Source organism: Lepisosteus oculatus, chromosome 18 (assembly GCF_040954835.1).
Source record: "Lepisosteus oculatus isolate fLepOcu1 chromosome 18, fLepOcu1.hap2, whole genome shotgun sequence".
NCBI lineage: Eukaryota > Metazoa > Chordata > Actinopteri > Semionotiformes > Lepisosteidae > Lepisosteus > Lepisosteus oculatus.
In genome coordinates this window covers 22,994,358-23,018,510 of record NC_090713.1, presented here as the reverse complement: position 1 = coordinate 23,018,510, position 24,153 = coordinate 22,994,358, and the positions used below count along the sequence as shown (strand labels likewise).

At 60.9% G+C, this 24,153-nt stretch overlaps 1 protein-coding gene and 1 long non-coding RNA gene across 3 annotated transcripts; one reads left to right on the top strand and one right to left on the bottom strand.

Moving 5' to 3' along the window:
- Positions 1-380: 380 nt before the first annotated feature.
- On the bottom strand, positions 381-23,572 carry atg2a (autophagy related 2A). 2 transcript variants are annotated; one of them, XM_069180234.1, is made up of 42 exons: positions 23,105-23,572; positions 21,962-22,124; positions 21,252-21,401; positions 21,028-21,130; positions 20,790-20,928; positions 20,502-20,657; positions 20,262-20,367; positions 19,970-20,137; positions 19,031-19,155; positions 18,824-18,899; positions 18,486-18,741; positions 17,600-17,750; positions 16,696-16,794; positions 16,166-16,312; positions 15,403-15,655; positions 13,994-14,087; positions 13,741-13,906; positions 13,503-13,645; positions 12,679-12,815; positions 11,766-11,920; positions 11,531-11,681; positions 11,229-11,413; positions 11,045-11,125; positions 10,850-10,956; positions 10,502-10,594; positions 9,542-9,612; positions 9,372-9,448; positions 9,081-9,251; positions 8,845-8,971; positions 8,025-8,239; positions 7,704-7,933; positions 6,716-6,848; positions 5,614-5,823; positions 5,202-5,303; positions 3,981-4,065; positions 3,397-3,547; positions 3,228-3,297; positions 2,738-2,820; positions 2,516-2,637; positions 2,265-2,419; positions 1,521-1,667; positions 381-1,029 (listed from the first exon to the last, which is right to left on the bottom strand). In XM_069180234.1, the coding sequence occupies exons 1-42, from the start codon at positions 23,273-23,275 to the stop codon at positions 793-795; spliced, it is 5,961 nt and encodes a 1,986-aa protein (XP_069036335.1). In that variant the 5' UTR covers positions 23,276-23,572; the 3' UTR covers positions 381-792. The 2 variants fall into 2 exon arrangements, with proteins under 2 accessions (XP_069036335.1, XP_069036336.1); XM_069180235.1 differs by having other exon boundaries at positions 20,268-20,367.
- Positions 22,051-23,467, top strand: LOC138224022 (uncharacterized). The gene is made up of 2 exons (XR_011182386.1): positions 22,051-22,141; positions 22,865-23,467. It is a non-coding gene; the product is annotated as an uncharacterized lncRNA (long non-coding RNA).
- Positions 23,573-24,153: the final 581 nt, after the last annotated feature.

Here is a 24,153-nt window from a genome sequence, read left to right as displayed (position 1 = left end):
TTGGCTCAAAACTAAGAGGAGAGTGGGCCCCTGCAGGCAGGTAGGGCACTGCCTGGGATGAATCCCGCCCGGTTCTGGTCCGTGTCTGGCGCCGGGTTACAGCTTCTTCCTTGTGCCGAGTAAAACTGCGCCCCAACACCCCCCACCCCGCCCTGCACTCCGGGGGGGTGACGCCGTGCCCTTCTGCTTCAGTCTGTGTCCCAGTGCTGTCAACATGAGCCCCTCCACCACCTTAACCTGGGCTTGGGCCAGAACCGGGCCCACCGCCGAGGAAAGTGGGGCACAGCGGGGGTCCTGGTGGGGACCCAGGAGCATGAAACGGACCCCCCCCCACACTGCACCCCAGAGAGACGCCAGCAGCCTGCCTCCCAAGGGCACAGTTAGACTTTAAAATATTTTATTTCTTTTTTTAATCTGGTCTGGGTGATCAATGTACAGGTCATTCGTCCATTCGAAGCTGTGGTCACATGAGAGCACACCGCCGCTCGGGCCCCCCCCCACCCGAACGCGCTGGACAGGGGCGCCTCTCTGCCTGGCCGGGGGGGGGGGGAGGGAGAGGGTCATGGCACATGGACTCGCGCGCGGGGGGAAGGGGCCGAGCAGCACATTCACACACACACACATGCACACACATGGAGGGGACAGTGGGGGCTGGACACTGGCCACTCCGGGATCAGAGACGAGCACCCGCCAGCAGCTCCCACACCAGGGCCGGCCAGCAGGGCGGCGCCTCTGCAGTCCCCCTGGGGGGGGCGGGAGCCCCGCCCTGTGCAGCAGGGTTCTCCTTCCCCCTCACTCCTGGCTGTCCTCGGTGCGCCACTTCAAGAAGTCCTCCTTCCGCGCGTCCGGCTTGATCTGGTTCCGCATGCCGCCCAGCAGGTTGGAGGTCGCCTCCGTGGCGACGATGAGAGGGCGGACCACCGTGGGCGGGATCTGCCGCAGGACCCCGCCCACCGCCCCCGGCAGCCCCTTCTGCTCGTGACCCCGCGACGCCATGACGCAGATGGTCTGCGCCGTGTCTATCACCCCCTGCAGGGAGAGAGGGGTGAATACAGGCCTGCAGCAGCCAGAGACAGGCGGGGGAATGAGAGACAGGCAGGCAGACAAGTGGGAGAGAGAAAGAAACAGGCAGACAGGCGGGAGAGAGAGAGAGACAGGCAGGAGAGAGAGAAACGGACAGACAGGTGGGAGAGAGAGAGAGGAGAGAGACAGGCAGACAGGCGGGAGAGAGAGAGAGACAGGCAGGAGAGAGAGAAACGGACAGACAGGCGTGAGAGAGAGAGACAGGCAGACAGACAGGCAGGCAGGAGAGAGAGAAACGGACAGACAGGTGGGAGAGAGAGAGAGGAGAGAGACAGGCAGACAGGCGGGAGAGAGAGAGAGAGACAGGCAGGAGAGAGAGAAACGGACAGACAGGCAGGAGAGAGAGAAACGGACAGACAGGCGGGAGAGAGAGACAGAGAGACAGGGCAGAGACGGGGTGAGGGACAGGTAGCAGCCCTGCCGGCCAGCAGTCTTACCTCGCGGACAGTGTCGTAGGCCTTGGCGACACCCTCACGCAGGTCAGCAGGCTGGGCTGGCCGGCGGTGGGCGTGGCGCCGGTCCGACAGGGCCCGACACAGAGGCGGCGCAGGGGACAGGATGTCGTACACGGTCTCCGCTGTGGCCTGGGGAGAGGGGCACGCCTGTCGCTCAGCAGGGGCAGGCTGGGTGGGAGGCACAGTGGAGGGCGGGGCTCTGGAGAGGCGGGACAGGGCAGGATGGGCAGGGCTCTGGGTGGACAGGGCAGGACAGGGTGGGAGGGGCACGGCCCAGGGCAGGGTTCTGGGCGGGGCAGGGTGAGGGTGGGGGCGTGGCACAGTGGAGGGTGGGGCTCTGGGTGGGAGGGTCAGGGTGGGGGTGGGGCTCTGGGTGGGAGTGGCACAGTGGAAGGTGGGGCTCTGGGTGGGTGGGGCAGGTTGTGGGCGTGGCACACTGGAGGGTGGGGCTCTGGGCAGGGTGGAGCAGGGTGGGTGTGGCACAGTGGAGGGTGGGGCTCTTGGTGGCAGGGTCAGGGTGGGGGTGGCACAGTGGAGGGTGGGGCTCTTGGTGGGTGGGGCAGGGTGGGGGTGGCACAGTGGAGGGTGGGGCTCTTGGTGGGTGGGGCAGGGTGGGGGTGGCACAGTGGAGGGTGGGGCTCTTGGTGGGTGGGGCAGGGTGGGGGTGGCACAGTGGAGGGCGGGGCATGGTGGAGTGGGCGTGGCACGGTGGAGGGCGGGGCGTACCTGAATGGCCTGCACCAGCCTGTTGCTCAGCTCCAGCGCAGCGGAGGCCGTGGAGGTGCCGAAGGAGGCCGCCCCCCGCTGGAGGCCGCGGATAATGCGCCCGTCCCGGCGGTACTGCTCTATGGGCATCCAGAAGAGGTCCCGCACCCCGTGGACTGCAGGCACAGCGAGAGGAGGACAGGGCGTCAGGCGGGCCGGGCCGCAGCGGGCCGGGCCGGAACGCGGCCGCCGAGGTCACTTCCTGTACTCACACAGCTGCACCACCGAGTGCATGGGGCCCACTCCTCCCAGAATCCCCGGCAGCTGGTTCTTGCGGATGTCCGTCAGCCACTCGTTAATGGCGTAATTAATCACCTTCTCCACCCCCAGCAGCCTGAGGGCCAGAGAGAGAGGGGGGTTGTCAGAGGGGAGAGAGACACACGGGGGGCAGGAGAGGAGAGAGACGGGGGGTAGGCTGAGGCGTCTCCACTGACCCGTGTCGGCAGCACAGTCTCTTCAGTTTCAGCTCAGAGCAGTTGAGCTGGGCTAAACCGATCAGGATCCCCGCAAACGTGCCCTGAGAGAGACAGACAGGCCCTGAGTCACACAGACAGAGACACAGGCCCTGAGACAGGCCCCGAGACACACAGACAGGCAGACAGACAGGCCCTGAGTCACACAGACAGAGACACAGGCCCTGAGACAGGCCCTGAGTCACACAGACAGGTAGACAGACAGGCCATGAGACACACAGACAGGTAGACAGACAGGCCCTGAGTCACACAGACAGGTAGACAGACAGGCCCTGAGACACACAGACAGGCAGGCAGACAGACAGGCCCTGAGACAGGCCCTGAGTCACACAGACAGGTAGACAGACAGGCCCTGAGACACACAGACAGGCAGACAGACAGGCCCTGAGACACACAGACAGAGAGACAGGCCCTGAGACACACAGACAGGCTGTCCTGTCTCTCTGCTCACCTGCTCTATGCTGACATGCTTCCCATGATAATCCAGCCAGATGGGTACCTCGGAGGTGAACCGGAACTCCCTGCAGAGAGACACAGGGGTCATGAGCACGGACACGTCCGGCCCCCTGCCCAACACCGCCCCAGCACCGCCCCCCTGGCCGGCCGCAGGCTCTGCCCACCTGAAGTAGATGGGCTGGTCGGCGGAGGATGACCCCGTGGAGGCGGAGCTCTGGTCACTGGAGGTCGTCTCCATGGACACGGTCAGGTCCGGCCCCAAGCACAGGCCCTGACTCTGCCCTGGCTCTGTCTCCAGGCCTGGCTCTGCCCTCGCTGGACACAGGGACAGTGAGAGAGGGAGAGAGGCACACTGTGAGGCAGAAAGACAGTAAGACAGAGACACAGGGACTGAGAGAGAGGGAGAGAGGCACACTGTGAGGCAGAGAGACAGTAAGACAGAGACACGGGGACAGTGAGAGAGGGAGAGAGTGTGAGAGGGACAAAGAGAGGCACACTGTGAGGCAGAAAGACAGTAAGACAGAGACACAGGGACAGTGAGACAGGAGACAGAAAGTGAGTGAGAGATTGAGACAGTGAGACAGGGGAGACAGAGAAATTCAGTGAGACAGACAGGCAACACTGAAGCTGCTTGACCCAGGACACCCCTCAAACGAGCGCACCAGCTTTTAGACGCACAATATTGTGGCACCCCAAATCACCCAGGTGTGTTGAAACACACAGGTGTGTGACGGCCACAGGCGCTCACCCTCGGTTGCCGTGTCGACGGGCAGGTAGGGGTTGATGCCGGCGGCCAGGCTGCTGAAGAAGTCCTTCAGGAAGAACAGGGCATCCTGGGATACAGGAGGAGTGGGCTCAGTCCGGAGGGGAGCTGTGCACTGCAGCTGCAACTGCTGTGAGTTGTGTTGAGCTGTGCTGTGCGGTGTGTTGTGCGGTGCTGTGTACTGTTGCACAGTGTGTTGTGCGGTGCTGTGTACCGTTGGCAGGGTGTTGTGCGGTGCTGTGTACTGTTACACAGGGTGTTGTGCGGTGCTGTGTACTGTTGCACAGTGTCTTGTGCGGTGCTGTGTACCGTTGGCAGGGTGTTGTGCGGTGCTGTGTACTGTTGGCAGTGTGTTGTGCGGTGCTGTGTACTGTTGCACAGTGTCTTGTGCGGTGCTGTGTACCGTTGGCAGGGTGTTGTGCGGTGCTGTGTACTGTTGTGCGGTGCTGTGTACTGTTGGCAGTGTGCTGCGCGGTGTGCTGTGTACTGTTGTGCGCTGTGCTGTGTACTGTTGTGCGCTGTGCTGTGTACTGTTGTGCGGTGTGCGGTGCTGTGTACTGTTGTGCGGTGTTGTGTACTGTTGTGCGGTGTGCTGTGCAGTGTGCTGTGTACTGTTGTGCGGTGTGCTGTGTACTGTTGGCAGTGTGCTGTGCGGTGTGCGGTGCTGTGTACTGTTGGCAGGGTGTTGTGCGGTGTGTTGTGTACTGTTGTGCGGTGTGCTGTGCGGTGTGTTGTGTACTGTTGTGCGGTGTGCTGTGTACTGTTGTGCGGTGTGCTGCGCGGTGTGCTGTGTACTGTTGTGCGGTGTGCTGTGTACTGTTGTGCGGTGTGCTGCGCGGTGTGCTGTGTACTGTTGTGCGGTGTGCTGTGTACTGTTGTGCGGTGTGCTGTGTACTGTTGTGCGGTGTGCTGTGCGGTGTGCTGTGTACTGTTGGCAGTGTGCTGTGTACTGTTGTGCGGTGTGCGGTGTGCTGTGTACTGTTGTGCGGTGTGCTGTGTACTGTTGTGCGGTGTGCTGTGTACTGTTGGCAGTGTGCTGTGTACTGTTGGCAGTGTGCTGTGTACTGTTGTGCGGTGTGCGGTGTGCTGTGTACTGTTGTGCGGTGTGCTGTGTACTGTTGGCAGTGTGCTGTGTACTGTTGTGCGGTGTGTTGTGTTGTGTACTGTTGTGCGGTGTGCTGTGTACTGTTGTGTGGCGTGTCTGACCTGGTCGATGTTCACTCGCAGGGGCATCAGGCTCACACGCAGGCAGCACTCCGGACCGCCCAGCCCTGACTCCGGACACAGCTGGAGAGCCTTGACCACCAGCTGAGACAGAGAGACCACCGCTGTCAAAGTACCTACACCACACACACACCACACAACACAGCCTGGACACACACACTGGACACAGGCAGACCTGGCTGTCTAGAGAGGACAGGCTCAGTGACCACAGCCTGGACACAGGCAGACCTGGCTGCCCAGAGAGGACAGGCTCAGTGACCCCAGCCTGGACACACACACTGGACACAGGCAGACCTGGCTGCCCAGAGAGGACAGGCTCAGTGACCACAGCCCGGACACAGACACTGGACACAGGCAGGACAGGCTCAGGGAGAAGGAGACAGCCCCTCCTCACCATGTTGGAGTGGGCTCTGCGGGGCATGCTCTCGCTGCTGTACAGGTACAGGAACTTGTTGATCTGGGAGGAGGCCAGCCGGTCCCGGACCTCCAGCTCCTGGACCACAAACACCTGGCGGGACAGCGGGCGCTCGCCCCCCCCCCCCTCCCCGGCCCAGCCTGGGGGGGGCGCCTCCGCGCGCGAGTACGACTCGTGCTGGAAGCTGACCTGGGAGAGAGAACACAGACAGACAGACACTCAGGCAGGCAGGCAGGCCCTGGACAACAGGCAGACAGGCAGGCAGGCCCTGGACAACAGGCAGACAGGCAGGCAGGCCCTGGACAGCAGGCAGACAGGCAGGCAGGCCCTGGACAACAGGCAGAGAGACTGACACAGGCCTTGTACAGCAAGCAGACAGGCAGGCCCTGTACAACAGGAACACAGACAAGCAAACAGGCCCTAGACAACAGGCAGACAGATACTCAGACATGCTCTGGACAACAGTCAGGCAGGCAGACAAGACTGACACAGACCCTGTACAGCAGGCAGACAGACAGGCGGACAGGCCTGTACAGCAGGCAGACAGGCAGGCGGACAGACAGGCGGATAGGCCCTGTACAGCAGGCAGACAGACAGGCGGACAGGCCTTGTACAGCAGGCAGACAGACAGGCGGACAGGCCTTGTACAGCAGGCAGACAGGCAGGCGGACAGGCCCTATACAACAGGCAGACAGACAGGCGGACAGGCCCTATACAACAGGCAGACAGGCAGGCGGACAGGCCCTGTACAGCAGGCAGACAGGCAGGCAGACAGGCCTTGTACAACAGGCAGACAGGCCCTATACAACAGGCAGACAGACAGGCAGACAGGCCCTGGACAACAGGTGGACAGACAGGCAGACAGGCCCTGGACAACAGGCGGACAGGCCGTATACAACAGGCGGACAGACAGGCAGACAGGCCCTGTACAACAGGTGGACAGACAGGCAGACAGGCCCTGGACAACAGGTGGACAGACAGGCAGACAGGCCCTGGACAACAGGCAGACAGGCCCTGGACAACAGGCAGACAGACAGGCGGACAGGCCCTGTACAACAGGCGGGCAGGCAGGCAGGCGCACCTTGCTGAGCTGGATCTCCATCAGCAGGCTGTGGGACCGCCCACTGCCCCCCTGCCAGCGCCAGGAGTTCTGGGGCCGAGCCGGGCCTGAGCGAGAGGGGGAGGCCCGGGCGCCTGGCGTGGCAGACCGGCCCCTAGTGAGAGGGAGAGGAGAGAGACAGGTATCAGACACCTGTAAAGATCTGTAGATGTGGTATTGACTGTATCTTCTTTGGCAACACTGATTGATCCATTGGTAATGTGAATTAAGCATCTTGAAATGGACTGACAGGAGGAGAGAGGAGGTGAGGGAGAGAGAGAAAAAAAGACAGAGGCGACACAGGCAGACCTGTCTGTCCAGAGAGGACAGGCTCAGTGACCACAGCCTGGACACAGACACTGGACACAGGCAGACCTGGCTGCCCAGAGAGGACAGGCTGTGCTCCCACTGCCAGCAGGGAGAAATAGAGACTGAGGTGCACTTCCTACTGCACTGTGACAGATACTCTGGGATTAGAGAAACATTCTTCCCGAAATTCAGAAATCTAGTCCCACACCTGCCAAAACCACAACAGGTCCCAATCCTACTGGGAGAGGGAGGAGGGAACTCAGTTGATCTGGCAGCCCAGTATGTGATCTCCTGTCACAGCCTGAGGAACAGTGAGTCCGTCTCCCAATAATGCTCCAGCCGCCTACAGTATATGTCAATATTTTATAATATGTCTTTGTTGTAAATGTCTGTAACATGTCTGTAGATTTTATTTTACTTCTATTTTGTGTTTTGTTCCATGTTAATTTTATTATTTTTATCTGCTTTGGCAACACTGATTGTACCCATCGGTCATGCTAATAAAGCACCTTGAGTTGAATTGAAATTGAAACAGACAGAAAGGTCAGATTTCTGTTTCTGACAGCTGTGAACCGCCTGTCAGTTAGACCCGGGCCCTGGCAGGTCCTGTCCCGAGCCCGACCGGCGCCGACTGGTACCGGGAACGACCCGGCGGCGGTACCTGAGCGGGTGGCCGCTGTGGGCGGCGCCCGGCCGCCTCCCGAAGTCCCGCCCGCCGTAGAGGTGCCAGACCACCGACACCTCGCGCAGCACCAGGCGCGTCTCGGGCACCGGGAAGCGGGCCGGCGCCCGCAGCGCGTCGCTGCTGCCCCGCGGCCGGGAGAAGTGCCCGTCCCGCACGCGGATCTGCCCGGGGCACAACACCGTCACCACCGGCTCGCCGTCCCGGGGCTGCAGGGAGGGAGGGGGGCAGGCTGTTACCGCCGCGCACACACTCACGCGGCCCCCCCCCGGCCCCCCCCCCCGGCACCCCCAAACTCACAGGGATGCCCATCCCCGGCGCCTCCAGGATGCAGAAGTCGTCGTTGTCCGTGGAGTTCTCCGAGCCCGCCTCCGACAGCGTCTCACTGGCTGCAGCCACCCGTCCGTCAGCCGCCGGCCCCTCCCCCTCCGCCCCCGGGGGGCGGGGCTTCGGCGCCTCCCCAGGAAACAGGTAGACGGACACGGGGGAGCTGCGGCGCGCCGCCACAGGCGAGCCTGCAGGGGGCGGCAGACACACCACAGGCTCGGCAGGGCAGGGACGCACGTCTGCGTCAGGCCCTGCAGCCTCCCTCCGCAGCACCTGGAGTGGTTTTCTTGTTATAATGGGGGTCCATGTACCCCGACGCCTGACAGCGCCGCTTCTCCCGGAGAACTCTGTGGCCTGTGAGGCTCCCGATGGGCCGGACAGGCAGTGGGGTCGTCCCTCTGACAGGTGTGCAGACACTGCTGTGGTGCTCTAAGCAAGAGCCCTCACCCCAGAGCGCGTACTGCACTCACAGCGCACAGCACACACGCACACACACACACACACACACACACACACACACGTACTGCACTTATAGCACACAAGACACACACACACACACGCACATACTGCACTTATAGCACACAAGACACACACACAGCGCGCACGCAAGCACACGCACACACTTACACACAATGCACACACACACACACACACACACAGCGCGCACACGTACTGCACTTATAGCACACAAGACACACAAACACACACACACACAGCGCGCACGCACGCACGCACACGCAGCAGGCAGCTATCAGGACACTCAGGCCTGAGCCCCTCCTTTCCTTCCCCTCACCTGCTCCCGCCTCCTCGTCCTGTTGGCTCTTTTCGGTGTCAATCAGGGCGTCGGTCAGGTCGCATTGGTTGATCTCCGCGGTCTCGGCGGGAAGGCAGGGAGGGAGGGAGGCGGGACTTTCCGACAGCTGCGGGAGACAGAGGGGGCAGCCAGTGACCCCCAGGGGTACAGAGTTACTGCCGGTCACTCCTGTCAGTGTGTCCCCCCTGTCCGTCTCCCAGTCCCTGTCCTCGTACCGGCAGCCTCTGCCCAGCGATCTCGGTCGGGGGGTGGGGTTGTGGAGGCGGGTGCAGGTCGCCGTGGGAGACCAGGTACTGCAGCAGGTTGACCAGGGTGGCGCAGGAGTCAGCGCAGGTGTGGAGGTGGACGACATTGTTGGAGCAGCGCAGCTCAAACAGGGGCTGAGTCTGAGACAGAGACGCAGAGGGTCAGAGAGACAGAGACGGGCAAGACTGAGACAGGAACAGAGAGAGATTTCTTACTCTGACCCACAACAGACTGACAGTCAGAGAGACGGAGACCCTCACCAGCTTGCTGTCCTCGCTGGCTCTCCAGGTGGTGATGGCCAGCTCCAGGAGGTCAATGTCCAGAACACAGACATAGTCTAGAGGGACAGAGGACGAGGGGAGAGTACTGTTAACGTCCATACAGTCTGCAGCAGTAAGGCACACACCAAGCAGGAGACGGGAGCACCCACCCCTGCGCAGGTCCACCGTGTCGCTATCACACCTATCCGACAGGTAGAGGGCAGAGTCGTCCAGTATGAACCTGAGAGAGAGACAGGCAGACACAGGGTTAGAGTAATGACTCCCAGTCCAGGTTTTACAGTGCTGCCATGGAGCGGATCAGACTGCTGCACACTGGGAGTCTGACAGCACTGTCACACCTGGAGCGGATCAGACTGTTGCGCACTGGGAGTCTGACAGCACTGTCACACCTGGAGCGGATCAGACTGCTGCACACTGGGAGTCTGACAGCACTGTCACACCTGGAGCGGATCAGACTGTTGCGCACTGGGAGTCTGACAGCACTGTCACACCTGGAGCGGATCAGACTGCTGCACACTGGGAGTCTGACTGACAGCACTGTCACACCTGGAGCGGATCAGACTGCTGCACACTGGGAGTCTGACAGCACTGTCACACCTGGAGCGGATCAGACTGCTGCACACTGGGAGTCTGACAGCACTGTCACACCTGGAGAGGATCAGACTGCTGCGCACTGGGAGCCTGACTGACAGCACTGTCACACCTGGAGCGGATTAGACTGCTGCGCACTGGGAGTCTGACAGCACTGTCACACCTGGAGCGGATCAGACTGCTGCGCACTGGGAGTCTGACTGACAGCACTGTCACACCTGGAGCGGATCAGACTGCTGCACACTGGGAGTCTGACAGCACTGTCACACCTGGAGCGGATCAGACTGCTGCGCACTGGGAGTCTGACTGACAGCACTGTCACACCTGGAGCGGATCAGACTGCTGCGCACTGGGAGTCTGACTGACAGCACTGTCACACCTGGAGCGGATCAGACTGCTGCGCACTGGGAGTCTGACTGACAGCACTGTCACACCTGGAGCGGATCAGACTGCTGCACACTGGGAGTCTGACTGACAGCACTGTCACACCTGGAGCGGATCAGACTGCTGTGCCTTACCGGAGGTGGAAGGTCGCGGTGTCCACGATGATGTTGCTGGACAGGGAGAAGGACTCGGCGGTGAACAGCATGCGGACCGGGAGGTAGAGGGGTCTGCAAGAGCAAGAGGAAACGCGTTTCTTCAGAGCGTTCGCGCGGAGCGTGTTCCACAATGTATTTATTGTTCTGAGGTTATTATTTATGATGTGTGCAATGTACCGTCTACACTGGGTGGTGCTGTCTGCTGTACTGTGTGTGTCCAGAGAGATCAGGGCAAATACGAATCCCAGTGCATGTCTCCACCTGGTAATAACCTTGCTCCTGCACAGGAGGGGCTGAGGAACGTGCTGGGAATCCAGACAGGCTCACCTGTAGTCCACAGCGCAGCTCAGCAGGTGTGTGTGCAGCACGGTGATGACCGCGGGGGGCGTGTACCCCAGGATCGGCTCGTCGATCACGTCCAGGAAGTCGACCAGCTGCCGACCAGACAGAGGGGGGGGGGGGGATCAGTCGTGACCGCCGGCCAGCACCAAGGGGGGGCGGGCAGGGGGGGCGGGCACTCACCTGTTCGTGCCAGCTCTGATAGGACGAGGACATGCGATGCCGCAACGTGGCCCCCTGCAGGCCGAGAGCAACCAGGAACTCCTGGGGGGAGAAACGAGAAACACAAAGCGAGTACTTCCTGGGTCAGAGGTCACACAGCAGGACAGACACAGCCGCACGCAGACGGACTCCGCGGCGAACGGACCTTCACTCCCCTCGCCGGGTCCAGCGTGATCTTGATGGCGGTGGACAGCATCTGCCTCCTGCTCTCCCTGCCCGCCACGCTGGACACCCCCGCCTCCGAGGGGTAGATGGTAGGCTCCAGGTGATCCGGTGGGGTGAAACTGGGCATTTCCAGCCGCTCCGGGAGGGGGGAGTCCGGCACAATCGCTGCACAGGACAGAGGGAGATCAGCACAGCCGAAAGATCCACTCCGCTCCCCCCACACCCCCCCGCTGAGCGGCTCCCCTCACACCCTCCCGCTGAGCGGCTCCCCCTCTCCCCTACCGTGGTGGTACAGTTCAACCTTCCGGCTCTCCAGGCACAGGAAGTTGAGGAAGGGATCTCCTCGGTGCTGCGTCACGCTGAATATCTTCCCTCCTTCCACGTCCAGCACCAGCTCCCCGTGACACTGTTCCACCTTCTGGCCGGACTCCCCCTGCGAGAGAGAGATACGTGGGCTGAGCCTGCAGTCTGACAGGCAGGCAGGCAGGCAGGCAGGCAGGAGAGGGTGTGACCTCACCTTGCTGTCGGCCATACAGGTGAGCCGCCCCCGGCCGATGTGAATGGTCAGGGAGAGCAGGCTGTGGGTGGGGCCCAGCTGAAGCTCCGCCCCCCGGTGCCTCAGGGTCTCCTCAGCGGAGATGAACTGAGGCTCCTCCTCTTCTGAGTCCGAGTCTGGGGACACACAGCAACAACACGTCACTGATGCACAGCCTGACAGCTGGAGCACAGATCACCGAGACCAGCACAGCCCGACAGCTGGAGCACAGATCACTGAGACCAGCACAGATCACTGAGACCAGCACAGCCTGACAGCTGGAGCACAGATCACAGAGACCAGCACAGCCCGACAGCTGGAGCACAGATCACTGAGACCAGCACAGATCACTGAGACCAGCACAGCCTGACACCTGGAGCACAGATCACCGAGACCAGCACAGATCACCGAGACCAGCACAGCCTGACAGCTGGAGCACAGATCACTGAGACCAGCACAGCCTGACAGCTGGAGCACAGATCACCGAGACCAGCACAGCCTGACAGCTGGAGCACAGATCACTGAGACCAGCACAGATCACTGAGACCAGCACAGCCTGACAACTGGAGCACAGATCACCGAGACCAGCACAGATCACCGAGACCAGCACAGCCTGACAGCTGGAGCACAGATCACTGAGACCAGCACAGATCACTGAGACCAGCACAGCCTGACAACTGGAGCACAGATCACCGAGACCAGCACAGATCACCGAGACCAGCACAGCCTGACAGCTGGAGCACAGATCACTGAGACCAGCACAGATCACTGAGACCAGCACAGCCACAGCTGGACCACAGATCACTGAGACCAGCACAGATCACTGAGACAGCCGGACAGCAGGAGCACACACAGCACTAGATAAGCACTAGATTAGCAGATAGGCAGGGCTCACCCAGCCTGAAGGCAGACTTGCACATGCGGAACTGGTCTCGGGGCCCCGGCTGCCTTCGAGGAGCAGCGCTGGGGGGGGCCGGGGGCCCAGGGAGGTCCGGAGAGGGGGGCTCCCACATCAACAGGTCATTGTTGATCCTGGAGGGAAGAGGAGGCAGGATATCATCAGCAGCTGGACAAGCAGTGACAGTTCTGCTTGTACAGGCTTGGTAAGCAACGATACAGCTGCACTAGCAGTGACAGTACCAGCTGTACAGGCTCTGGCAGTGAAGATACAGCTGTACTAGCAGTGACAGTACCAGCTGTACAGGCTCTGGCAGTGAAGATACAGCTGTACTAGCAGTGACAGTACCAGCTGTACAGACTCTGGCAGTGAAGATACAGATGTACTAGCAGTGACAGTACCAGCTGTACAGGCTCTGGCAGTGAAGATACAGCTGTACTAGCAGTGACAGTACCAGCTGTACAGGCTCTGGCAGTGAAGATACAGCTGTACTAGCAGTGACGGTACCAGCTGTACAGGCTCTGGCAGTGAAGATACAGCTGTACTAGCAGTGACGGTACCAGCTGTACAGGCTCTGGCAGTGAAGATACAGCTGTACTAGCAGTGACGGTACCAGCTGTACAGGCTCTGGCAGTGAAGATACAGCTGTACTAGCAGTGACGGTACCAGCTGTACAGGCTCTGGCAGTGAAGATACAGCTGTACTAGCAGTGACGGTACCAGCTGTACAGGCTCTGGCAGTGAAGATACAGCTGTACTAGCAGTGACAGTACCAGCTGTACAGGCTCTGGCAGTCAAGATACATATGTACTATGACAGTACCGGTTGTACAGACTCTGGTAGGCCTCCTTGCTGGGCAGGAGCACTGTGGCCAGAGGCAGGGTGACCTCCAGCACATACTGGGACTGGGAGACACACTGAGACTGGAAGGCCAACATCTCCTCTTGATCTGCTGGGATCACCATCTGAGAGAGGGAGAAGAGAGGCTTGTCTCAGTCAGACAGGGACAGAAGTGGGGAACCAGGCCCAGAGAGAGAGAGAGAGAATAACCGTTCCTGACCTCCTCGGTCTCAAACATGGTCCTGTTGGAGGAGAAAGGCGAGCTCTCTCGTTGCCTCAGCTCACAGGGGCTCTCCACAGAGCCCAGATCCCCCTCCAGACTGTGCTCCACACCCGCCTCCCACGGCCCAGAGCTCGGCTCCGGCGAGCTCAGCCTCACGACGACGCTGCGGGAGAGGGGGGGAGAGAGTGGCTCAGCCACTGACAAGCAGCACAGTCCCGACCGGGTGAAGAACGCAGAGACAGACACTGACCTGGGGATGCCATCTTGTCCGCTACCCTGGGGGTCAGAGGCCTTCTGGACTCTGATACAGGGGAACGACCCCCCCTCCCCGTCCTCATACACACCTGAGAGACGAGGGGCAGGAAGAGTGAGGTCAGAAGAGAGATGATCATTTCAAAATCACCATTTCCTAGTTTTTATTTCCGGTATAACTTGAACTATTAGAATTCTATAAAACAACTGATGAACGCACGTGACTTTAAGCGGAGGTTGTATTTTGAAGAATCTTTGCAGCCCCCCAACGCCAGAGTGACTATCCCCACCCTGGAGCGACTATCCCCACGCTGGAGCGACTATCCCCACCCTGGAGCGACTATCCCGACTATCCCCACCCTGGAGCGACTATCCCCATGCCGGAGCGACTATCCCCACCCTGGAGCGACTATCCCCACGCCGGAGCGACTATCCCCACGCCGGAGCGACTATCCCCACGCCGGAGCGACTATCCCCACCCTGGAGCGACTATCCCCACGCTGGAGCGACTATCCCCACGCCGGAGCGACTATCCCCACCCTGGAGCGACTATCCCAGCTATCCCCACACCGGAGAGACTATCCAGCTATCCCCACCCTGGAGCGACTATCCCAGCTATCCCCACACCGGAGAGACTATCCCAGCTATCCCCACCCTGGAGTGACTATCCCAGCTATCCCCACGCCGGAGCAACTATCCCAGCTATCCCCACACTGGAGCGACTATCCCAGCTATCCCCAGGCCGAAGAGATGATCCCAGCTATCCCCACGCCGGAGCGACTATCCCCACACCGGAGCGACTATCCCAGCTATCCCCAGGCCGGAGAGATGATCCCAGCTATCCCCACGCCGGAGCGACTATCCCCAGGCCGGAGAGACGATCCCAGCTATCCCCACGCCGGAGCGACTATCCCAGCTATCCCCACGCCGGAGCGACTATCCCAGCTATCCCCACGCCGGAGCGACTATCCCAGCTATCCCCACGCCGGAGCGACTATCCCAGCTATCCCCACGCCGGAGCGACTATCCCAGCTATCCCCACGCCGGAGCGACTATCCCAGCTATCCCCACGCCGGAGCGACTATCCCAGCTATCCCCACGCCGGAGCGACTATCCCAGCTATCCCCACGCCGGAGCGACTATCCCAGCTATCCCCACGCCGGAGCGACTATCCCAGCTATCCCCACGCCGGAGCGACTATCCCAGCTATCCCCACGCCGGAGCGACTATCCCAGCTATCCCCACGCCGGAGTGACTATCCCAGCTATCCCCACGCCGGAGTGACTATCCCAGCTATCCCCACGCCGGAGTGACTATCCCAGCTATCCCCACGCCGGAGTGTACTGCGGTACACCGTACCCTTATACTAAGCTAGCGACTCCAACTCCAGCCCCTAGCACCCCTCACCGTGCAGGTCAGAGAACTGGGCCTCCATGCTCCAGGGTGGGGTAGCTCTGGCCCGGTCCGGGCTGCTCTGGGTCCGGAGCTCCAGCTCCCTCAGCTCCAGACGCAGGCTGTCCTTCCGGACCTCCTTCCGGGTCGGGGGGCGGCGCTCGGGTCCGGGGCGCAGGTCCGGCACCGGGAAGCGGAGCCTCAGAACCGCCAGCGGGGAGAGGAGGGTGACGGAGGAGTGGAGCTCGCTGCACTGTGGCTGGTCACGCTGACGCACAGAGGAGAGGCAGAGGGTGAGAGGCAGAGAGACCAGAGGCAGAGAGACCAGAGGCAGAGAGTGAGAGTCAGAGAGAGAGGCAGAGAGACCAGAAGCAGAGAGACCAGAGGCAGAGAGTGCAAGAGTCAGAGAGAGGCAGAAAGACCAGAGGCAGAGGGTGAAAAGAGTCAAGAGGCAGAGAGAGGCAAAAAGACCAGAGGCAGAGAGAGAGGCAGAGAGACCAGAGGCAGAGGGTGAAAGAGTCAAGAGGCAGAGAGAGAGGCAGAAAGACCAGAGGAAGAGAGAGGCGCAGAAGGAAAAGAGAAACAGCTAGAGTCAGAGACAGAGGATGATACAGGCAGGTACAGATCGGGGGCACAGAGGTAGAGAGAGGCAGAGAAGACACAGGCAGAGCGAGAGGGAGAGACAGAGACGCAGGAAGAGGCCGAGAAACAACACAGTCAGGGTCAGAGAGAGGGGGGGCTAGGGAGACAGGCCGAGGACACCGCACAGGACGTGTACCTGTGCGTGCGACTGTGCCTCTGCACTCAGGGCTCGGAAGATGAGGTCCAGCCGGGTCAGCAGGTCCAGGTCCAGCTCTGCGGTGAACTCCCCGAGCTCCACACGCACTGTGCTGTCACTGCGCACGAGCCTCTGCCGGACCGCTCCCTGCACAGCACCAGAGAGCAACGTCACAGCTGAACGCACAAACTGGACACCCCAGCGCAGCGTGACCCCCAGCACTGACCCCACTGGACACCCCAGGGCAGTTTAACCCCCAGGACTGACCCCACTGGACACCTCAGAGCAGTGTGACCCCCAGCACTGACCCCACTGGACACCCCAGTGCAGTGTGACCCCCAGCCCTGACCCCACTGGACACCTCAGAGCAGTGTGACCCCCCAGTGCCGATCGCTTCCGACACAGAGACAGTGCTGATGTCCAGCTCTCCTGGCGTGACAGTCTGTTTTCGGGATCCAGCAGGCTGTGGGGCTGGGGGCTCAGGACAGGTGCAGCAGGAAAGGGGGAGCTCATGGGAGCGCGACAGGTACCCTGCGGGACGTGCTCTCGCTCAGCCGGTAATGGATCTGGGCGCAGGGCTTGGCCGTCTGACCGAACGTGAAGGCACTGGGATTCTGGAACAGCAGGACCTGAGGACACGGACAGAGGGACAGGGAGTCCGTCAGAGTCACCAGGAAGCAAACCCACATCTTCGGTCCACCTGGGGCAAATGATCCCAAACTGGGTTTGAAGGACCCAGTAATGCCCAACACCCCGCACACACGCGCACCTCCTCTCCGTTCTTCGCCCCTTCTGCGTCGGGCTGGTTCCCACTGGAGCCCTCCATAGCAAGCTAGTGTAGTGACAGCCTCAGCCCACGCCTGTCCTCGTCCGTCAGTCAGCGCCGGCGGCCGTGACCACCTGATCAGGCGGGAAGCCCTGACCCACCTGTGCGCCACCTGTGCGCCACAGGTGGATCAGACTGCTTGAGGCCGGGCCTGGCGGCGCTCTGGCTCTGGCTACAGGAACTGTTTGCTCTCGGCCTTCGTGGGCTCTCAGGCGCCCCAGCACCCCCCTCTGGGATTCCCGACCCTTCCTATGCTCCGATCCCGTCTCTTGGACTTGCCCTTTGCTCCCTGCTGCACTGCGTTCTGCCCGGCCTGGGAACGCTGCCTGCAGCGGCTGCGGATCGGGACGGCGTCTTGGCTTTTGCCACCCTGGCCTGCGCCACGCAGCCCTTGGGTTCACCTCACGGCCCACAGGCCGCTGCTGAACTCCCCCAGAGACGCTTTATACCCAACAGGAGCCTAAACCTCATCCTAACCCCCCTGCGGAAGCTCCATTGTAAAGATCGGCCGCTTGGGCCTCACGGAGCGCAGCGGGACTGGAGACCGGGTCCCCTCCTGCATTCCCCATTCTCCCCCGGGCTGTTGGGGTGCTCAGGGTGCTCGGTACCTCAGTGTACTGGGGCTCCCCTGGGCTCTCGGGACCCCGCAGGCACTCCAGCAGCTCCAGTCTGCTGAAGGAGAGGTCAGAGGTCATCTCGCGGGCGCGGCGCCCCGAGCTCTTCCATTCGCAGGTGACCTGAACGGCCGAGCCAGTGAGCCTGCGAGGGACAGAGAACAGGTGACCAGTCCGGGAGAATTCCTCGAACCCAAAGGATCTCCAAGCACCCAGTGTAGAGCAGGAGACCCGCTTCACCAACCCTGCGTGTGCAGGTGTGTAGAGTACAGTGTGTACAGGTGTGTAGAGTCACTGCAGGTGTGTGCAGGGGTGTGCAGGCAGTACCTGAGGTGGGAGTGTGGGCAGGCCTTGGCGAAGCTCTCTCTCAGCAGGGTGAAGCACAGTGTGTACAGGTGTGTGCAGGTGTGTAGAGTACAGTGTGTACAGGTGTGTAGAGTCACTGCAGGGGTGTGCAGGCAGTACCTGAGGTGGGAGTGTGGGCAGGCCTTGGCGAAGCTCTCTCTCAGCAGGGTGAAGCACAGTGTGTACAGGTGTGTGCAGGTGTGTAGAGTACAGTGTGTACAGGTGTGTAGAGTCACTGCAGGTGTGTGCAGGGGTGTGCAGGCAGTACCTGAGGTGGGAGTGTGGGCAGGCCTTGGCGAAGCTCTCTCTCAGCAGGGTGAAGCACAGTGTGTACAGGTGTGTGCAGATGTGTAGAGTACAGTGTGTACAGGTGTGTGCAGGTGTGTAGAGTACAGTGTGTACAGGTGTGTAGAGTCACTGCAGGTGTGTGCAGGCAGTACCTGAGGTGGGAGTGTGGGCAGGCCTTGGCGAAGCTCTCTCTCAGCAGGGTGAAGCACAGTGTGTACAGTTGTGTGCAGGGGTGTGCAGGCAGTACCTGAGGTGGGAGTGTGGGCACGCCTTGGCGAAGCTCTCTCTCAGCGGGGTGAAGTCTCTGCCGCTGAACACGGCGTCCTTGAAGAAGCCCAGCTCCTGGAAGAACACGCGCGACACCTCGCCCGGGGACGGCTCCCCCTGCTGGCCCGCGGGGGAGGGCTCCTGCTCCAGCAGGGTGAGGGTGAGCCCCCCCAGGGAGAGGCGGAGCAGGGCGTCCGTTTTCAGGGGCTCCGCTGGGGGGCGCTGCGAGAGCCGGCCTGCAGGCAGAGGGGGGTCTTAGTCGCTGGGCAGACACCACAAGCTACACGGCTCCAGGGGCTTTTCGAGAGAGAGACACACCTGAGAGCCTGGGACCGGCCTGCAGGCTGGACAGCGCTCCGGGGACAGGGTAGCGCCGGGGACTGGTCACCATCAGCTGGGAATCGCACACGCAGGCGGACAGAGAGCAGCGGTCAGTCAGGACCAGCACAACCCCCCCCCCCCCGGAGGCCCAGAGCGACTCCTGCAGATGCAGGCGGCGGTGGCGGTGCAGAGAGAGGTGCTCACCCCCGCGGCCAGCGCGCTGAGCTGGCTGTGCGCGGAGGAGTCCATCCCGCTGTCCGACAGCTCGCTGGCCGAGCGCAGGGACGCCAAACTGCTGCTCATCCCCACGCCCATGGAGTAGAACATCTCTGAAACACACAGCCCGGCCCCAGATCAACACACACTGCGACATCACACAGCGTGGCCCCAGATCAACACACCGCAGAGTCACACAGCGTGGCCCCAGATCAACACACTGCAGAGTCACACAGCGTGGCCCCAGACAGACACACTGCAGAGTCACACAGCACGTCCCCAGATTAACACACTGCAGCGTCACACAGGCCCCAGATCAACACACTGCGACATCACACAGCGTGGCCCCAGATCAACACACTGCAGAGTCACACAGCGTGGCCCCAGATCAACACACTGCAGAGTCACACAGCGTGGCCCCAGACAGACACACTGCAGAGTCACACAGCACGTCCCCAGATTAACACACTGCAGCGTCACACAGGCCCCAGATCAACACACTGCGACATCACACAGCGTGGCCCCAGATCAACACACACTGCGACATCACACAGCGTGGCTCCAGATCAACACATTGCGACATCACACAGCCCGGCCCCAGATCAACACACTGCGACATCACACAGCGTGGCCCCAGATCAACACACTGCAGAGTCACACAGCGTGGCCCCAGACGAACACACTGCAGAGTCACACAGCGTGGCCCCAGATCAACACACTGCGACATCACACAGGCCCCAGATCAACACACTGCAGAGTCACACAGCGTGGCCCCAGATTAACACAATGCAGCGTCACACAGCGTGGCCCCAGATCAACACACTGCAGCGTCACACAGGCCCCAGATCAACACACTGGGGCATCACACAGGCCCCAGACTAACACACTGCGGCGTCACACAGCGCGGCCCCAGACGAACACACTGACCTGTGTTGTCCAGGCTGCCGAGGAAGCTCTGCTCCTCCTCTTCCTCGCTGGTCTGGCCCCTGTCGGCAGTCTCGGCGCTCAGCTGCCTGCCCAGGTCCTCCTCGATCAGCCGCAGGTCCTCGGAGCCCAAGGGGCGACTGCGCCCCCCATCGGCCCCCCTGCTGGGCTCTTCCACAGCACAGAGAGAGAGCCCATGTCAGCACACACCGCACGGGGAGAGAGGGGGTGTGCGTGTGCTGCACAGGCGCCCCGAGGGGAGGGAGGGTGAGGAGGTTAGTAGAGATGTGCGCACCTGTACCTGTCTCAACGCAGAGCACAGACAGCAGGTCCGACAGGTGAGCGATCTGGCCTGGGGACAGCAGCAGGTGGACACAGCCCATCTTTCCTTCCAGCTCCAGCTGACAGAGACAACAGAGAGCGGAGTCAGAGTGCCTCTCTCTCCCCGGGCCAGAGACGTCAGGGAGAGAGGACAGTGCACACTGGTCCAGACTGGCTTCGCAGTGAATGCCAGTTCACCTGGTGCTATCAGTACCTTGGGCCCAGGCAGGGCACTGTTCTGTTTGATCTTCACACTGGTCTCCATGACGCCAGAGCACATCCCAATCAGCTGGGGGCGCTGTGGGCCAGACTCACGATCGCCTGTGGCCAGGGAATCCCCCTCACTGTCGCTGCCCGGGGGAACCTCGGCCTGCAGGAGAGACACGAATGGCATCACCTGAGCACCGGTGCTACCTGTAAACCAGGTGTGTTACCTGTGCTCAGGTGAGTGAGGCGTGTGGTTTCCTCTGAGCCAGAGAGCGTGCTGGGCTGGGAGTGTTACCTGTGAGCCCCCAGTAGCCTCGTACAGCAGCTGCACGGCGCTGAGCTGCAGGATCTTGTGCAGGACAGCAGGGGGCTGGTGGATGTCAACAGGCAGCGCCTGGCTGGAGTCCCTCACCGCTTCGTCACAGTAGTCCAGCCTGGCACACAAGACGGGCAGGGCTTCAGTGTCTCGGGAAGCCCTCCGTGTCATGTGGGTGTCACCTGACACCGGCGTCCAGGTGGCCACAGATCCTTACCGTTTGATGTGCACCTCCAAAGCGACTCCGGTGTCGGAGTCCAGGGGCTGGTGCTCCACTCGGACGATGGTGTCCAGGAAGGTGACTCGGATACGGCGCAGCACTGCAGCACAGCGAGGGTTAATCACGCACGGTCCAGTCCGACGGCTCTGACCCCACCCTGCCCGCGGCCCACGGCCTGGAAACACACCGGCCCCGAGCAGCTGTCACTCACACACACTTACCCGTCTCGATCGTCTGCGCAAACATCTCCAGACCCTCCAGTGGAGCGGGCGGCTCCTCAGACGCCTCAGGCGGGTCCTTCAGGCACTCCTGAGCCAGCTGCATGCTGGAGGTCATACAGGAGGACCAGCCCTGCGAGTCCCAGGTGGTACCTGTAGAGGGCAGCACAGACAGCATTCCCAGTGCGAAACACTGGCGGGTCCTTCCAACAGGGGACCGGACCCTGGGGTCCAGCACTGGACAAGACTACAGAGGTCTGGATTCACTGGACTGATGGACGCTAACAGTACAGATGTTTACTGGACAGGACCAATGCAGAAAAGACTGATCTAGACTGAGTGGTATTGACTAGATTGGGCATTAAAGCACAATGCTGTGCATGGGTTTGTCCAGAACAGGGTCAACTGCTCTACAGCAGTCAATGGTGTGTGATGGGCTGTAGCAGTGTGTCCCGGACAGTGGACTGGTCTACAGTAGTCCATACTGGGCAGCACTGGTCTATATTGGACAGTACTGGTGTGTGATGGGCTGTAGAGGTCTATATGAACCTGTAGCAGTGTGTCCCGGACAGTGGACTGGTCTACAGTAGTCTATACTGGGCAGCGCTGGTCTGTATTGGACAGTACTGGGGTGTGATGGGCTGTAGAGGTCTATATGAAAGGGTTCTGGTTCTGGAGAGTGCGGATCGACAGCAGTGCGAGACGGTACTCACTGGTTCTGTACTTTGGTCGGCAGGTCAGCTGCAGCCCCTGGATCTCCACGGTGCAGTGGTCAGTGACCAGAGCGGCCCAGGGGATCGTCACGGCGATGCTGGACACAAAGCCGTCAACCAGCTCCAGAGGAGCACCCACCGACTCCAGCAGCTCATTGACAGACTGGAGAGAGAGGAGAGGTAGGAGAAACAGGGGAGAGGTGGGAGAAACAAGGGAGGAGGGAGAGAGAGGAGGAGAGAGGGGAGGGGAGAGGTGGGAGAAACAGGGGAGAGAGGGGTAGAGAGGGGAGAAACAGGGGAGGGAGGGAGAGGAGAGGTAGGAGAAACAGGGGAGAGAGGGGGAGAGAGGGGAGAAACGGGAGAGAGGGGAGAGAGGAGCAGAGAGGGGAGAGGAGAGGTGGGAGAAACAGGGGAGAGAGGGGGGGAGAGGGGAGAAACAGAGAAGAGAGGGGAGAAACAGGGGAGGAGGGAGAGAGGGGAGGGGAGAGGTGGGAGAAACAGGGGAGAGGTGGGAGAAACAAGGGAGAGAGGGGGAGAGAGGGGAGAAACGGGAGAGAGGGGAGAGAGGAGCAGAGAGGGGAGAGGAGAGGTGGGAGAAACAGGGGAGGGAGGGGAGAGAGGGGCAGAGAGGGGATAGGAGAGGTGGGAGAAACAGGGGAGAGAGGAGAGAGAGGGGCAGAGAGGGGATAGGAGAGGTGGGAGAAACAGGGGAGAGAGGAGAGAGAGGAGAGGAGAGGTGGGAGAAACAGGGGAGGAAGGGGAGAGAGGGGTAGAGAGGGGAGAAACAGGGGAGGGGGAGAGGGGGGAGAGAGGAGGAGGGGGAGGGGAGAGGACATGGGAGAGAGGGAGAGGAGACAGAATCAGTATGATATGACATATGACAGTGCTCAGTTTACTGCACAGACCCTCCAGGACAAAGATCTGGCGCAGTGAAGGTGACGAAATCTACTGACTCATCCCGACACCAGAGCTTGAACTGGGAGATTCTCCAAACTCTCCCAGCTGACTCCTGGTGCTGGTGGTGACAGCCACACGGCTACTGACAATAACAACAATAATATTAATAACAACGACGATGACGGCCGCAGACAACACCAGTGCCGACAGGCCGGGCCGGTCCTGGCGCGGTTCGGGCGGGCTCACCCAGACGTCCAGGCTGATGTCTCGGATGACCCCGCTGCCGTTGTACAGGTCCAGGCTGAGCTGGTCCAGAGTCAGGCGCTCCTGCAGGAAGTGGCCGAGGTAGTGCTGCAGGAGGTACCGGCAGGCCCGCTTCTTGAGCGAGCCGGACCAGGGCAGCAGCCAGCGGGACATGGGGCTGGCGGAGCGGGGGGCAGGGCGCGGAGCTCGGCTCGGTCCGGCTCCCCGGGACCCGCATAACAGGGAAGCGGGGCAGAGGTGACAGACCGACACCGACGGACGGGGCTGTTAACCGTGAAACGTGTCCCTCAGCCCCGGAGTTTCGACGGAATAGTCCGGGAAAATAAAGAGCAGGCCAAGTCCGGATTCGGTTCCGTTTCCCGTTTCTTTCCGGAGGTTCAGATTCTTGCGTCCGCTGCGTCGCTCGCAGATTGTTTATTGTTTTCAACTCCGCGAACGGGCGCTGCGTCATGACGTCAGAGGGGTGCAGGCGGCGAGGTCGCGGGCAGACGGGAAACGCGGGACGCCATGTTGAGGAGGTCGGTTTTGCGACCAGGTTAGAATAATGATTTAAAAAAAAAACTTTATTTTATGTATCGCCTTTAAAGGTGGCTTCTCAAGGCGCTTTACAGAATGACAACAACAATAAATAAGGAGAATACACAAGATAAAACACTATTACAACACACAGAGGAGACCGTGGATGGTGGTACTAAGAAAAGCAGAGGGGTGAAGAATGGAACCAGTTCAGAAAAGGCTTTTCTGAAGAAGGTGTTGAGTCTGGATTTGAAGGGTTTTAGAGAAGGTGAGTTTCTGATGTCCTTGCGGAGAGAGTTCCAGAGCTTGGGGGCATAACAGGAGAAGGCCCTGTCACCCCCAGAGTGTAGAGGGGCTTGGGGGACAGTTAGGAGACCAGAATTAGAGAGTGAAGGTTGCGAGGTGGGGAGTAGGGCGATAATAGTTCAGACAGGTACTGAGGTGCCAAGCCATGCAGAGCCTTATAGGTGAGCAACGGAATGTGACCGGAAGCCAGTGCAAGGACTCCAGGACAG